A 17,883-nucleotide genomic window follows, 5' to 3' on the forward strand; every position below is an offset into this window, starting at 1 on the left:
CATCACCGGCCTCGCTGCTGCACTGGCACTCAGCCAAACATCACGCTGCTGCTGCTGCTGCTGCTGCTGCTGCTGCACCACCCGAGCCAACTCCCGCTCATCTCCAGGGAGCTGCTACAAACGCACACCCAAACACATGGTGGTAAAAAAAAAACAACAACATGAGCTTTATGTAGCCGAGCAGGGCCGTGACATCTCCCTGATCTGGCCCCCCTTTGATGTGGCCCCAAGACCGTTTGATCGCACACCTATTTATCTCCGCCACCGCTCTGCTCTCGTGTCCCTCCCTCGCCTCCTTTCTCTCTCCCTGCCCTCCTCTTGCCTTCTCCTCCTCACCCACCACACATCAGCACGACCTGCAGCACAGCACCATTCAAAGATAAATCACACAACAGAGCTCTTCTGTCGAGCAGCAGTCGTGATCCCAGCTTTGCATACATCAGGCTCCCGAGCAACTATACTGTGCTGCCAAAAAGAGCAACAGCATCTCAGTCACGATGCAGAGGAAGGGTCTCTTCATGCAAGCTAGGTCTGGGGATCAAACTTCAATGCTTTTTGGGGACCTAAATGTGTCCCAAGCGCCGAGTATTGAATTCTGACAAGTACTGAAAGCTCGTGTTGAATGTCTGGTCAGATTTGACTTATGAATTTGACTTTGAATTTAAAGCAAAATTTTTCACAATTTCATGTACAGATGCTGATGTCTGGACTAGATTCTTGTGTGTCAGGAGCTAAGACAAACGTAGAGTGATGTTGTTTTTAGCACAACAAATCTCACATGGAGGACGTTGTGGCTGGATGGCTGGATTAACGAAATGTAACCAACCTTTAACCAACAACTTTAGCTCTAAACATGAGGGACAGCTGGGGCTCATGGGAATTGTAATCAGGTATTCATTAACTAAAGCATTTGAAATTTTGATCTGATGATGACGTTGATGAAAAGTTAAGGGATCACCCTCTGGGGAACATGAATATCTGAATCAAATTTCATGGCGACCCATCAAATAGTCAAATAGACATTTGACTCAAAACCACAGATGCCAACCTCACGGTGGCGCAAGAGAAAAAGTCAGGGGATCACCAAAGTTAATAGGATTCATCCTCTGGGAGCCATGAATCTTTGTTCTAATGACCTCATGCAGATGCCAACCTCACGGTGGCGCAAGAGAAAAAGTCAGGGGATCACCAAAGTTAATAGGATTCATCCTCTGGGAGCCATGAATCTTTGTTCTAATGACCTCATGACAATCCATCAAATAGTCATTAAAAAAAGATGTGACTCAAAACCACCAATGCCAAGCTTATAAAGGTCTAGACCTGCTCCATATTGAAAAGTGCCTTGAGATAACATCTGTCGTGAATTAGCGCTATACAAATAATAATAACTTGACTTGACAATGACAAGACATTCGTTGTTTAGACTTGTCTTTTGTAGTAAAAATGTAAGCTACTGAAAAAGTATTGTTTGGATAACAGTACCCAACCTCAGGTATCATAACAGCACTGCTATCAAAGAATTTCTAATATTACCCAGCTCTACTCACAACCTCACAACAAGTTCAGATGCCTTTACTCCACATAGTAAATGCAGTTTTTTGCGGACCGGGAGTAAATAAGATCCATAACAACTTGTTTTTGGTGCCATTTGGCCGGCCTCTGAGCAAATGAATGAGGGGATAAGTAGCTTTCAACACCTTCCTCATCCCCACTACAGCGGCTAGCCAGCAGCAGGTAATTTAGCTGTAATTGACTTAGTGGTTGGCCTAAAAGACACTTTCACTTATCAGGGATTGGATTATGGTACTGGCTGCTTGCTTCTCTTTTGATCGCCATTAGCCAATTTACCTGTGGGTGTTTTGTGCCAAGGAGGGGGAGAAAAATACTGTTCGCCACAGTTAACACACCCCGTCTGTTTCTGTAGGTTTTTTATTTTTTAATTTTTTATTGCATCGGGAATTGCAGAGTGTTTACTTCCTGGAGAATACGAGGAACAGACAGAGCTCAAATCAGCTGTCACGATGAGCTGAGCTCTTCACTTTAGATTAAAATCTCTTTTCCTTTCTCTCCCGGCAGCATCCTGTTTGCAGACATCGTGGGATTCACCAGCTTGGCCTCTCAGTGTACAGCTCAGGAACTGGTCAAACTGCTCAACGAACTCTTTGGGAAGTTTGACGAACTGGCCACAGTAAGTGCTCTACCTTTCCCCCAAGGATTACTCTTACTTTACAGACATCTGCTTCATAATGAAAATTATGAACTGAATAATAGATGTCATCAATGTTCGATTAAAGTCTTTATGCAAGTAGGAACACGGATGTTTGGGTTGAATGTTTCCTACCACTTCTACCATCTACCTTTTCTACCATTATTTATACACTTACTCAAATGGTTTGAAATATCCTGCAATTATCATCTCAACTATACGCATTATATTTTTAGATTTTCCCAGACTTTCACTTGAGTTTAATATATTCTAATATATTCAATATTCCTTATTTTCTTCTTTTCGAGTAGCTTTTTTATTGATCTTTCTGGCCACTTGGGGGTAGCAGAACAAGCTGTAAATACATTTAACACTCACATATCATCACCTTATAAAGTTTATATGGTGAACGTGCAGGCAAACAAATGCTTATATACACATTCAGGAGACATGGTAACATTAACATTCATTTGGAGTTACTGCCAATATTCCCTCCCCTTTTAGCTCTGTGTTTGGTCTCCACCAGCTCCTAAGGGAAATCTCTGGCTCTTTAGCTGCCAAATGCTCCACTATGCTCACCAGTGACTCTCTAACTGTGTCTGTCTGCTGTTTGCTGCCGAGCAGGTGGTGTACAGTGGGGTTTTTACAACGTTTTCCTCTGAAAACAGCTGCCTGCTGCGGCTGAAAACAACACTATGAGAGAGGTGAGAGAGAACCAAAACAGTAAAGTTGTGGATTCAGGGTTTCTGCAGTGTACACCAAGTTAAATTTACCGCTTTAAAAGATGTTTTTAATACCAAGTAGAATGCAATTTAATACCTGTTTCATGGTAATACCAAATAAGAAGAATGGAAAACAAGTAGAGATGAAATCCAACTTTTAGTTTGTATGTGTGTAATGTCTCCCAAAAGCTTGCAATCAGATACAGAAAACGTACAGTTCTTGTTATTGTCTATGGCAGGCAAGATGATATATTTAAGACTTTTTAATATCTTCTAAGACCTTTTTCTTTTTTTAGGAAAATTCAAATGTTTTCTAAGACTTTGTAAGACGTGCAGATACCCTGAGGTCAGACGGATAAACAATGAGCTGAAACAGCAGAAAGAAAGCTGCAGATTCAGATGATAATTCCCTGAAGGTTCATCACTACAAGTGCTGCTTTTCACATTGTCATATTGTTTTTACATTTGATTCATTGTTATTAGAAACATATTGACTAGAGCCACTTTTACATACTCAGATTTAAATAGATTGTTATTGAAATAACAAATAGATCGCCTACAAAACCATATTCTCCAGATGCAAGGGAACATGATTGTTTGGTAAAAGACCCAACAAAAATCACATCATTATCATTTTTAAATTTATTTCAGTGAAAATCGAACGTGAAAACGACCATTCCAACTGAAATCGCAATATCTACCAAAATAATCGCAAAGTGACTCTTTTTGTATATGGCGCAGCCCTAATTTGAAAACAATGAAAACACATTTGACTAAATAAATAAAATAAAAATATTCAAATACATAACAAATGGTATTGTTAATATAAAACGTTGATTATAGCAACTTTAAATTTGGGTACTAAAGGATTATGACATGTATATGTACTGAGCAACACATGTTAAAAGTTTGTCTGTTTCTATACTGAAAACACATTATTGCAATTACTGCAAGTTCTTGTTACTTATCAGTTATAAGTCATAAGCTAAAATGGGATGTATCGAGTGAGATAACTGTACAATATGTAAGGAAAGTGAATTTAAGTCATAGCTTCTGTTATGAAATAATGTGAGTGAGCCGTCACAGTCAGCTGACTGTGAGGCAGGCAGGCCGGCTGCAGGTTGATGAGCTCCTGTTTCAGCCTGTTGTTCCTCTGCAACACAAAAAGCTTCCAAGAAAACGGAATGTATTATTTAGTCCTGGAGCTCATTTGTTATGCCGAGCCATATATTGAAGAGTGAACGTGAAGCTGGAGAGGCTGACTGACACGGAGTAAGAGGAGGAGGAGGAGGAGGAGATGAAGGTCAAGAAGGAGAAGGAACTGGAAGGGTGAGAGAGGGAGAGATGAGTGAACTGATTTTTTAGACAGAGGAGAGATAAGGGCTGAGGAAGTGGAGATTTTATGTTGTATGTTGTGTGTGTGTGTGTGTGTGTGTGTGCGCGTGCGCACTATTGGGACTCTTGTAGTTGATAAAGAGAGTGTGTGTATGGTAGCACACACTTTATGTCAGTAAGCCTGTGTAGCGTTGGTCTCTGGGAAAGAAGATTAGGTGAGTGATAGGTTATCTGCCGCCACACTACTGTGATCATATTAATACTGAACCAGCCACACACACACACACACACACACACACACACACACACACACACACACACACACACACACATCGTTTTTTATCGCCATAGTTCTATCCCTACTGCTGTCAGTAGTCATACAGCACAGTAACACACGCCGGCCATCACAACTGTACAAGGTTTATAAGATGATTTATTAGGTGTCAATCAGCTTCCTCCCCCCCAGTGGCCAAAACATCATGAACGCAACTTTGAAATACACAATAAATAAAAGTAGTGACACAGTTGAAGATGAAGTCACATTAACCTTGTTCAACAACAACTGTTTGTGAGTGTTTATATGCTGAAGGTGTTTTACTACAGAAGATTTGCAATGCTGGAATACAGCTCGTCTACATTCTGACCATTTTTATAATAATTTACTTTCTATTTCAATGATCAAGTTTCTAAACATTTAATTTCACACAACAGTCTCTTTTCTTGAACTTAAGGATGAACTCATTAGATTTTGGTGGTCAAAGGTCAAATGCCAAGGTCACTGTGATCTCACATCCGTCCGATTCTTGTGATCGCGATATATCAGGAAGGGAGGGAGGGAATTTCTTTACATCTGGTGATATTTTGTTGGTCAAAGGTCATGACATAATGTAACAGAAATGTCTAATAGAGTAAAATATGAAGTGATGACATTTTATATCCAAAAGGTCAAAGAACAGCTTCACTGTGACATCATAATGTTCTGCTAAAACACGTCTCTCTATTATTCTTATTATGAGCTGTAACTCAGGAAGGAGAGATCTTGACCATATTCCCTGCAACTTGACTGATGGGCGGAGGCAAACAACCGTGAGGTGGTAATTCTGGTTTCACTCTAAAGTTACCTCAGATCTTCCCTTGAGTTTCGGGTCACAGAGTTCAGACAGAGCTTTCTAATAATATATAAAGCTCAGTCGTGTCGAAAAAGTCAGTTACACCACATTCACACTCGGCCCTCAGTCTGCCACCTGCCTGACCTCGTCCTCCACCAGGCCAAGTTATCTCTTCAGACAGTTTACTCTTGCTTTCTACATGCACACATATAAACATGCATGCACACGCACACGCACACACACACAAAAGATCACATGATCAGCAGGATTATCCCTCTTGAGTTCATTCTGCATCTCAGCAATCAGTCATGGCTTAACGCAGGAGAGGGAGAGAGACAGAGGGAGAGGAAGAGCAAGATACAAGGTGATATGTGGCTTGCTATCAGTGCTCCAGCGCTCAGTAAGCCATTATATGGAAATCTTGTGATGAGGATGTATTGTGTGTGTGTGTGTGTGTGTGTGTGTGTGTGTGTAGCTGCAGCTGCATCCTAATTGAGATTTATACCCTGTCATGTTTAGCGAGGGAGATATTCACTTTCAAACCGGCTCTGTCACAGCTGGTGACTGCTGTTTGCTACACAACACATCCATTCCCCTGAGGCTCAACCTAAACTTAACCACACCAGACACACGCCTAACTCAACCCTAAACTTAACCTAACTGTAATGGAGATGAAAATGAGTCAAACCACATTGGGGGACGCAGATTTTTGCCCCCGAATTAGACAAACTGTCTCCAGTCAGCTGGTTTGAAATCTCAAATTTGTCTCCTAAAGCAAACACAGATACCTTTCTCTTGAGACATTGCTTGCTGTCAGCTGATAATTTCTCTCTCATTTCTGTTCTCACACACACACACACACACACACACACAAACACACACACACACACACACACAAACACACACAGAGGATTCATGACAACTGCAGGGTAAGAGGCGGAGATGAGAAGAGAGTAGACGGGGTGTTCTGGTTTTCTGCTCACGGGAGCAGAAAGATTCTGGCGTGGGAGGATATGAGAATTCAGAACGTGGATGATTATCCCAGCGCTAGGAACAGAAATGGAGAGCGTGTGTGTGTGTGTGTGTGTGTGTGTGTGTGTGTGTTTGTGTGTGCGTGTATGTGTGTATTTGTCACTCAGAGGCTGCCTGCAGGCTAAGCTTTGTAGGGTCTACCATTACGATTTTCTGATGACTGTGTGTGATGCAGTGCCAAATGGAAACCCTGCATGTGTCAGTGTGTGTGTGTGTGTGTGTGTGTGTAACTAAAGCAAAATACCTGTACAGTATGTTTGCATGTAACCATGCAGCTGTTTGTGCTTTTTTTTCCAGGTATGTGAGTGTGTGCATCCATGAAGGTGTGTGTGTATGTGTTTGTTAGTGTCATCATTGCTGAGTTTGTGCACAATGTGCACTGTGACAAATAGCTGATATGTCTGGGAATGTGTGGGCGGGATTCTACTTCAAGAGCATGTCGGAGCAATTAGAGTTGGCCTCAACTACAAACACACACGGTTGCACACGCACACACACATCTGATTTACATGAGCAGAGATGCAGCTGTAGAATCCATGCAGGTTTTGTACATTCAGATCTCATGTAACAGGAGTTATAATGCAAAATGTGAATAACTCCCAGCTGTTAAATATAGAAACAGTCACCAGATGAACGTCATGCTTAAGTTCCCACAGTGTTTTCAGTGAGACTCTGCTGAACTTTTGCTCCTTTCCCAAGAGAAACTATTTATCAGTCATCAAGTTTAGCTTTTTATCTGCGGAAGAAAAGTTTAAAGAAATAGAAAAGTTGCCGTCATAATTAGTAAATTGAGAAGCGTTAAAATTTGAAAACTCCGATCTGTATGAACCACTTTATTATTGAAAAAAACAGAATGATAAGAAAAACTATAATGCTATCTCAGTTTCCATTTGCTTTTATTTTTCAGCAGTGGTCGTAATGCACTGTCAGATCTATCACACCCAGAATAGATTGTTTTTTAATACAGTGGTCCACAACTACCAGGCCGTGGCATATTTTTTTAATCAGTAAAATACAACAATTGCTTGATAGTAGGCTGTTTAGGCCTGCTGGGATTACTCACCATGCGGCCCATCACTATTAACTGCCATATATTTATTTTCTATTTATCATTTATGGTCACACAGCTCCTCTGTCCTCTACTCTCTGGGTGAGGCGGGGCTGCACTCAGTACACCCGCACGCACAAGCATGCACACAGATATACACACATAGACAGACACACACACACACACACACACACACACACACACACACACACACACACACAGGGAGAAAACAGCAGCAGGGAGGCTGCGCTGGACACAAAACCAGGTGAAGTAAAGATAACTGAAGATTACTGGAGTTGATGACAACTACTACTGAACTTTAGTGTAAGTGCAATAAAAATTAAAACACCATAAGAACTTTATCTAATCACCTGTTCAATAAGCAACCACCAGAACAGAAGAGATATTTCATCCATTTTGTCTTCTACACAAACACATTGCACTGGTTAAGCTAATAGCGAACAGTTATGGTCTGTTAGTCATGCACATAACTCAGTGTAAAACCACAAATTGTCATTGTAACACTGTGGTTATTGCAAGGGTTAAAGAAACAATGAGGTTGTCTAGTTTAAACCGTACTGTCACAACTATGGTGTCAATCTTATCATTACCTCTCACGGTGTAATAGGCTGTTTACAATGGACATAATCTAAACCTAGTCACCATCTGCTGGATGCATTATTTTATGAAAAGAGTCAGTGTCAAAACACAACTGGAATTCAAAAATGGCTGTCACTCTAACCCACTTATTGTCTCTGTAACCAGTGGCAACACATCGATATAGTTTGTCCACCAGTTCATATAATCTGACGTCTGTCCGTCTCTGTGTTTCTGCAGGAGAATCACTGCAGGCGAATAAAGATCCTGGGGGACTGTTACTACTGTGTGTCAGGACTGACCCAACCCAAGGCTGACCACGCCCACTGCTGCGTGGAGATGGGCCTGGACATGATTGACACGATTGCGTGAGTCACGCACATATACAACCACACACCTACATCTTCCGTATAACGTGCATCTGTACACTCACATGTCTGTAAAAGGTCAACACGAGAAGTTTCACTGCATGAACGTGATCGAGTAAAGACTCATCTGAAGTGAAGGGATTTCTTGTTTATTAAACCGTGATAATGCCTCATATGGTTACAGCACTCACCTACTATTATTATTTCATCACTTCTACTTTGATGTTTTTTCTATCACTGCTAAGCTACTGTCGCTGAAACTCAACACTTCCTTCAGATTTTACACATTAAAAAACGATCAAGTACAGGATGGATTAAGTCTGTTGAGCTGTTGGAAGACTTTTTATGTAACAAATAAACAAAAAGGTTGTGCTCCATTAATGGCAAAACACAATTGGAAGTAAGTTAATGAATGAAAAGACAAAAGATAAACATTTAGGGAGTTTTTAAAATTGGCATTAAACAGGAGTTAGTAATAAAAACCTGTCTGTATTATAAGCTTGTTCCAAATAAAGTCCTGGTTCTCTCTGTGAATGAGGTAAATAAAGGCCAGTCCTTCAGAATTTATGATAAGATATTTAGATGAGCCTAAAAACCATTATTAAACTGTCACTAATTATATCTTTGAGTGCTTTCTAATTGCACGTCAAATATGTTTGATTGTGTTTTCAGCTCTTAAGAGAGATCTGGACAATCTTAAACTAAACTGAGCATAAGTCATTTGACAGATTGTCTCTGCAACACCGAGCTTTCTCTCACAGTCACAGAACTGACTGTCACCATTGATGCGGAACACGTGACAGTAATATGGGATGTAGGAGGAGTTTGGCAGCAAAAATCACTTTGTTTTGTTCAGACACAACCAAGCTGTGTTGGAAATATCCATGTAAGTCTTATTACTGACAACAGATGGAGTCTGCAAACTAAGACAAATTCAATTTGTTACATATTTAAAATATAAAAGACACATGTGGACTCCCACCCATACCCCCACTAGCATGTTGACACATACACGCACACAGAGAGCCTTTACCTCGTTTCCTTGTGTGAGCATTCGTCTGTCATGTTCTTTCCCTGCTGCTCTGTCTGAGTGGATGGATGCCACTGTAGGAGTCCTTTATCTCAGAGGACAGGTGCTGCCATACACACTCATCCCTCCACGTGTGTGTGTGTATTTGTGTGGTGTGTGCAACATCCCTCCTTCAGCCTGATGGATGGACCACATTTTCTTTTCTGCCACCCTGTAAACACAAACACAAACACACACTTTGTCAGCCCTCCACTGCTCTCTATTTCCTTCCTCTGCTCCTTCCGTGAATCTGTGGCGTCTGAGGTGTCTGACCTCTCGCTGCTGACGAGGTGCTCTGTGTAGTGATTTACTGGGTAGGAGAGGTTTTGAAAAGTCCTGCTTCATCTCCTGTGCACCACAGCATAGCAATGAGAAGGTGGTCTGCACCTATACATGCATAAATATACACATGTAAAATCTGCATGTACATAGACACAGAGGATGAATTACAGAGTTATTTTCATTGGTCTGGAGCAAAGTTGCAATGTTTCTTTCGACCGGTAAACAGGCAAGTCAGCAAGCCAGGACATCTGCCACCTTGACTAAAACTATTGTATTTGGTCAAAATGAAGAACTTTTCTCCCAAAGAGTTATTTTCTTTTGAAGAAGAAATGGGAATTGGAAACCACTTAGAGAGCACATATATCCACAAGTAAGTTAAGTTGTTCCTAAGAAAAGAATAACAATGCTAAGAGTCTATAGCCCTGCTAGCGACTCTGTGGGGTTGCACTTGGGTACAGCAGTGCTTTGAGGTAATGCTAACGTCCGCATGCTATTGTTGCAGTGAGCTTTCAATGCTTACACGCTGATGTTTACTATGTCCACTATCTTAGTTTAGCATGTTAGCAGTCAAACATTTGTCTTGAAGAGTTGTAGCTGTGATTGTAGCACAAACGGCCTTAAGTGCACATACATCGCACTATGTTGAGTGCCATACTACTACCTGCTAACTCTCTGCTCCGGTTGCTAGCCTTATTGCTCTCTCTTTCTCTCGCCCGCTATACACACAACCTACGTGCTGAGCTATTCCTCAAAGGAGCTACATGCTTAACAATATTCTGTCTCAAACTTCTTGCACAGAGATGATAAATTTGCGTATACGTCCATCGTTTACTTGCTACAGCTGCCACTTTACGCTCATTACGCAAGCTCTACGAATCGGAAGCTAACTTCAGTATCGTCATCCTTTGGCTGTAGCCATATATTGTTGTACACTTTCTACTTAAATTGTAAAAAAAAAATGCAATACTGTAAAGAAGGAAGTAATTTTACTGTGGTACTGCAACTACAGGATGTACTTATTCTTTGATACTGTAATTACAGAAGGTGCTTTTGCTGTGATACTCTGAATACATTAAGTGCTTTTACTTTGAAACTGTAACTACGAGAGGTACTTTTACTGTGAAACTGTAACTACAGGAAGTGCTTTTGGTGTGGTACTGTACTCTTGTACTCATGGAGTATTTTTATCCTGTGGTAGTGGTACTTTTCTTTCAATAACGGTTTACAAAAAAAATATTTTGGCTGTAGCTGATCACCCGTTAAAAAAAATAATCACAGAGTTATCCTCATTGCGCATGCGCAGCATCCAAAAAAAAGGGGTGCTGTTCTCTCCGCCTGACAAAGTCTACGCGACACGGTCACACCCACGAAAATAAAAGAAATAGATATACAATACAATATATAGATGCAGTGCTAGTCAAGCTAGCGCCGTGTCTTTGGTCTGTGGCCAAACTGTCAACAAGTTTTTTGATGACCTCTTTGGTGGACGTCGAATTTTCTTGGTTTCGTTTGAGCAGTTGGAGTTTAATCTTGTATCCCTCTCCCATCCCTGCAGGTCAGTGGTGGAGGCGACAGAGGTGGATCTGAACATGCGTGTCGGTCTTCACACAGGACGGGTGCTGTGTGGCGTGCTGGGCCTCAGGAAATGGCAGTATGACGTCTGGTCAAACGATGTCACACTGGCAAATGTGATGGAAGCCGGGGGGCTGCCTGGGTCAGTACTGACTGTTACACACACACACACACACACACACATTGAAGCTGGACTCTGACTGGTCACAGTAGAAACACAACACACACATGCTCAGAAATACAGTATCCCAGCAACAGAGCCAGAATAAGGCTTTATGATGTATGCATCAAATCATAGCAGATGGAGAATGCACTGTTTCTGTATATGTATATGTTCTGTAGGTACAATATGCATTTTCATAGAACTGTCAAATGTCCAGCATTATCAATATTTTTGACATTATTTCATATTTGATGCTGTCCTGTAAAAAACAGATAATATAATAATAATCCAATTTATCTGAAAAAGTACAAACATAACAAATTCATTGAAAAGACGAAACCAATAATGTTATTGTATTGTCTCATTAGTCACAGATATATATTTTTCAACTATTAAAAACTACGGAAGCACAATACGTTTATAATCATGACTTGAGCATCTCAATTACGAGAAAAAGATATCATAATTACAAGATCTGCATCTCATAATTATTAGATACAGATCTTGTAATTATGAGACCTGTTACCTCAGTCGATGTCTCATAATTATTAGATAGTTTTCTTAATTATGAGCTTGTCTTCTCCAAAAGTCTGAGACCACTTTCCTGTGGTTTCAGACTTTTGAACCCCACTGTGTGTTGTAAATATGTCATGAATCTCTTTGTTATTATGAGATACAGATCTTGTCAAGTCAGTTTTATTTATATAGTTTAATATCACAAATCTCAATAACCTTCTGTCCTTAGACCCTCGAATTAGATGAAGAAAAATTGCTCTTGTCGTTGATGTTTTTCCTCCTACAAATCCTCCAGGTCATAAAGGTCGACCAAATCCAACCCTTTATTCTCAAGTGTTTTCAGCCGTGTTTCCAAACTTGTCACACAGATCTGACCCAAAATCTCTCATAATCAGTCAAATATCTCAAAATATCAGCATAAAGCTACGAACATCCATCCAACAAGATGCTGCACTTTTCACAGATCACACACACACACACACACACTCACACACACAGCGGCTGTTGTGTGTAGAATGAGCAGCACTTGCCTTGCTCATCATAACAAAGAAATGTGTTTTTAATATTTTTTGTACAACAGTGAAGTTGGCACAGAGGACTGTAAACCAACTCTAACACTAAAAATGAGGTTTTGGCTACCAGGCTATACTTTAATTTATTAATAGTAAAAGTATAAAATAGTGATGTGCTATAAGAAGAAGTCACCTTAGCTCATATATGATCCTAAAAAATTGGGATGTAATGATTTCGTTTTAATGCAGTTTCATGAATTTCCTGAAAAGGACAGTAAAAGCAGCTAAAAATAAGGCCAACCGCTAACATTAAATTAATGTCACATCGTTCAAGAAAACTCATCTACAGTAACAAGCTGGTTTGCATTTAAAAAGCAGTGGAATGAGGTCACCTCATTGGCTCAATTTGTCCTTGTTTCAAGTTAAGTAATAAGATTTTAGGACTCGTTACCAGATGAAAAGAGTCGTTTGGATGAAAATTTCTTTGCTGTGAAGAATTTTGAGCAAGCTGAGGGGCTATCAGGCCGATAAAAATAATGAGGGGGATAATGATTTGAGATGTCGGTGCCTGACTTTTATCACTAACTGCTTTTCGTCCTCTGCTCTCAGCAAGGTGCACATCACAAGGACCACCCTGGAGTGTTTGAACGGAGACTACGAGGTGGAGCCGGGCTTTGGACACGAGAGACATGCCTTCCTCCAGAAACACCACATAGAGACTTTCTTCATTGTGCCATCACACAGACGTAAAGTACGCCTGAACGATGTCTTTTTTTCTTCTTTTTTTTTTTTTTGCATTTTCTCTCTCTTCCTCTTGCCAGTGTACAAGTAGAGAAGTGACACATCTGTCAGTGTTGTAACAGTTAATCCTCTGATGCAGGCAGGGAGGTAGGCCATGTGTTAAGCTGGCATACACATGGCTAGTATCACTATCTCACACCAACTGTACATGTGCATCAGAGTGTGTGTGTGTGTGTGTGTGTGTGTGTGTGTGTGTGTGTGTCATGGCATTTTAAATCCACAGATAAATGCACTCGCACAAGTACACACACAAATAAACATTTGATACATCCAGGTTTTCAAACGTCGCACACTCACAGTTTACTGTAAAAATCCCACTCAAGCCTACTTTATTTCCATGAATGAGATGATTCTTCAAAGCACATTAATATTCATGCTCTCATGTTTTAAAGAATGTCATATCATGTCTCCTGTCATGCTTTTTTTTTTTTCTTCCATCCGTCCCTGAATAATCTCCTTTGGAAGTAAATAAACTGGAAGATTAGAGGTAAAAAGAGGTCAGAAATGATGAGTTTTAAAGTTTTAATGTTTTTAGAAAGGAATTTAATATACTGAATTATCAGCAAGGCTTCGGAGAGTGGAAATTAATACAAAATCAGCCTGGTTGCACACATTCACGGTTTTTCCAAACTTGTCTTGACTGTTTCTACTTGTCTAAGTCAAGAGTTCAAAGTTCAACTACCTCGAAAACAAATGGCTGAATTTCTATCACCTGGTTAATGCTAACGTAGCATGTTAGCTTGTTAAATAAAGGCCTACACATGCTAACGTGCCAAAGATTATATGGTAATTCAGCACATATTAAAGTACAAGAGAGTAATAGTAATAGTAAGTGATTTGTGTTGTGCACATATGAATTTTTTTTTGTTGGTGTGTTTCCATTTATTCTGACTAGCTTGAACTGATCCCCCTTTTTTTTATCTAATTTATCTATTTTAGTCCAATTTTCTTGTCTGTATTACGGGTCGTTGTGTTTATTTTTGTATTTTTTGTGTATTTTATAAAAGCTAAAAGAAATATACAGAATGTCAAGTAAGACGCTAAACATAAGAGAAGAACATAAAGAGAAAGATTTGAGGGAAAAGCTTCCTCCTTTCTTTCGGTTTCATCTCATTGTCTTTGTCTTTTTTTTTCCAGATCTTTCCAGGTCTGATTCTGTCTGACATCAAACCAGCCAAGAGGATGAAGTTTAAGACGGTGTGCTACCTGCTGGTACAGCTCATGCACTGTAGGAAGATGTTCAAGGCCGAGATCCCCTTCTCCAACGTCATGACATGTGAGGACGACGACAAGGTGTGTGACATTTGTGTATTTCAGGTTCTTAATGTAGAAATAGGAGACTTTCATATGCTTGCATGCATGTGTGCACCACTACTGTACAGAGTAGATGTGAATATTTCTGGGTTACATAGTAAAAAAAATCCCTTTAATGGGTTTGTATGTCCATTTGTGATGGACGAAATCCTGCTTGGATTCCTAATCTGCTACACACACACACACAAAATCACAGGCTCACACACATACACACACACACACACACACACACATAAAACAGTAATCTGGATTTCTAGATTTTCAGCATCATAAGCACTACAGTATGCCTGCATGACTACTACTTGTTGAGAAGTAAGCCAGTGGAATAGATATTATGAGAAACTTTTCATCTAAACTCATTGCTCTTAAGCTCTCAGAGTGTGTGTTTCTGTGTGTGTGTATATCTGGGCTGACATGTCTATGCGTATGTATCTGCCAAATGACGTTTAAATGTACACGGGCATTGATTTGTGCCTGTTCAAGTGTCGCTCACTGTCTCTTTGAGTATATTTACTTGTTAAACCACTGTGACGCAGCGGTGAGTCAGCGGCAGTGCTGCTGGTTTGGTGTTTGGAGATCAGCGTCGTGGCATCACAGGGTCTAGCTGTCGGAAATAGCCCGCTAGCTGTAATCCGCCCGACTGTGTGAGCTCGGCCAGGCATTAGTACTTCATGATTCTGATGAGGTTGCATTATGACTGCTGGTAATCACCCACAGCCTGGTATCATCTCTTCTAATAGCATTAGCCACATTGTTACATGATTATCCAAGTAGCCAAAATCCTAGCATTGTGACACAGGAATTTCATAATAGAATTATGATGCTGCAAATTGTTTGGGTCAAAGAATATAAAATCGTCTGAAAGATGATGAAAGAAAGATTCAGATTTGAATGAGCTAGAGCAGTGGTTCCCAAACTTTTTCACATCAAGGACCCTAAACTGATACTAATTAGACCACAGACCCCCACCTGATAAGAGTTTTGCTTTTAGATGTTTAGATGTTACAGGAAGTATTTGAAACTCATGAACCAAAATAGTCATTTATTCTGTCATTGTGTTACTTATGGAAGGAATCATAGTGAAAACTAGAATCACCGCCTCACGGTTGTCTGCCTCCGCCACTCAGATTAGTTTCAGGTGACATTCCTGTTCATCCAGAGTCATAGAAAATATGAACCATTTGTGTGAGATTTTGTCATAATTGCATTATAAAGTCTTGACTAATGGCTAAAAAGTGTTTTGTGCAGTCACAGTGACCTTTGGCACAGAGGTATAAAAATTCTTCTTCTTTTTGCTGGGGACCCCCAAAGAACCCCCTCAAGGACCACTGTGGATCCCCAGCCCCCACTTTGAGAGCCACTGACCTAGAGGAGCTGCAACTGTCTGGACTACCAGCACATTCAAGTCATGTCCAACTGACAACCATTATTTATTACTCAGTACTGCCACTTTCTATCAATGCAGGAGGCCATGCTCAATATGCACCTGCATCTCCAGAAGCCTCTGTCCATGAATAGCCTGTACAGAGCGCAAACTTTGTTAAATTCATAATTCGCACCCACAAATTTATAATTCTTGTGCACAGTTTGCGCGCTGAAATGCGGGTTGTGTTAAGGATAGAAGATTTCAGGACCCAAATGCAGACTCAGAGGCAGAGCTGGTACAGCTGATAAGACTTATTCAGCAATGAAAAGACAAGACTCTTAATTTGAGGGACAAACAAACAGGTGACGAGGAATCCAAAGTGCATAAACACACGAAACGGAAACACGAGGAATCACAAGGGAAAACAAGCGACTTAATTACACACTGGGGGTGGGGTGGGGGGGTTGGGGTGGAATAATGAGACGCAGGTGCAACTAATTGGGGCGGGGCAGACAATCACAAACACACTGGGACAGGAAGTAAAATAAGCCATGAACATACACCAGGTGAGATATTTCAAAATAAAACAGGAGATTGCCCAGGAGAAGGATGCATTTGAAGGAGCCTTTGAAATGGGACATCTTAGTTGCGCCACTGTGACGCAGTTGGTCTTCAAATGCAAACGTGATAGACTCATGGAGACCCGTCTAAGTGTGGCTGAGCCCCCACCCCCCCAGGCCTTTTTCAGAGCAGATCGTTTCACAGCAACTTTAAAGAAGGAAAGCACAGGTGTAATTAATAACATTATTCAAGGCTGCATTACATTTAGCTTTACCTGTCTCAAGGCCCTGGTCATGTGCGTGCTGACTGGCTTACTGGGACACTTAAATGCAACAGAACCACCATAAGGTTATTAATTACATCTCAAATGTGAGCTGTGAAAACAGGTCTTTACATACAGTCGGTGAATAAAGTTGAGTCAAGTCAGATGATGTCAGGGAAGCTTGAGTCTGAGATGGACCCTAAATTTATCTGAAACTGTGTCTTCGCACTAATATTTTCCAAACAAGTAATTTACTATGTTGGAATCTCCCAGACTTCACATCTGTCCAGCTGTTAGAAAAGACTGCCACGTTTTTGCTTCGTTGCACTAGCTCCGTGTGTGTGTGGTGTCAAAATTAAACTCAAAAGTCATGCTATTTTCAGTCAGGCTATGTCATGGCCTCACAGGGCCAGGACAGGGTGGTTCCCAGAAATCAAAATAAATCTGGTGCACAGGCTCGTTTTGATTCTGGCCCTGTATACACCCGGTTCCATGGCCCAAATCTGGCCCATATACAGCATGATTGTCAGATGCTACTTCCACATCTGGACCAACTCAAGTGCACATACATGAAATCTTGTGGCTGTCAGACAATACTGGAGGATAACAGCCAGAATCTGCTCAGATGTGGAAGTATATGGGCCAGACTCGGGCCGAGGACCCAGGAATATGTTGGGCCAGAAATTTAAAGTAAAGTTACAACAAAGTCTTACACTCCTCAGTGCTCAGCTCACAAAAGTCTACATTCATATGCTTCACCATATACAATGAGGACCAGTCACATCAGACTGGCCGGCCTCTGCAGAGACTGATTGTGTTGCCTGTTTTGGCGTCTCGACAGCGGAGAGCCCTGCGCACCGCGTCAGAGAAGCTGAGGAACCGGACGTCCTTCTCAGCCACCGCCGTGCAGCACTCGCCGGGAACACGGGTCAACCGCTACATCGGGCGGCTCATCGAGGCGCGGCAGACTGAGTCGGAGACATCAGACCTCAACTACATCACCCTGTTCTACAAGAGCAGAGACAGGGAGCGCAGGGTGAGGACGCAC

General features: G+C 41.1%; 1 protein-coding gene across 1 annotated transcript in view; it reads left to right on the forward strand.

Moving 5' to 3' along the window:
• LOC111671788 (adenylate cyclase type 1-like) overlaps nucleotides 1-17,883 on the forward strand; it is a 50,199-nt gene that overhangs the window by 9,508 nt on the left and 22,808 nt on the right. Inside the window, exons 4-9 of the mRNA XM_023428988.1 lie at nucleotides 2,077-2,188; nucleotides 8,290-8,417; nucleotides 11,324-11,482; nucleotides 13,141-13,282; nucleotides 14,470-14,625; nucleotides 17,677-17,871. Coding sequence (XP_023284756.1) covers nucleotides 2,077-2,188; nucleotides 8,290-8,417; nucleotides 11,324-11,482; nucleotides 13,141-13,282; nucleotides 14,470-14,625; nucleotides 17,677-17,871 — 892 coding nt within the window. The remainder of the gene's footprint in view (nucleotides 1-2,076; nucleotides 2,189-8,289; nucleotides 8,418-11,323; nucleotides 11,483-13,140; nucleotides 13,283-14,469; nucleotides 14,626-17,676; nucleotides 17,872-17,883) is intronic.

Source organism: Seriola lalandi, unplaced genomic scaffold (assembly GCF_002814215.2).
Source record: "Seriola lalandi dorsalis isolate HSWRI2012SDOR001 ecotype SW California unplaced genomic scaffold, Sedor1 jcf7180002054885, whole genome shotgun sequence".
Lineage (NCBI taxonomy): Eukaryota > Metazoa > Chordata > Actinopteri > Carangiformes > Carangidae > Seriola > Seriola lalandi.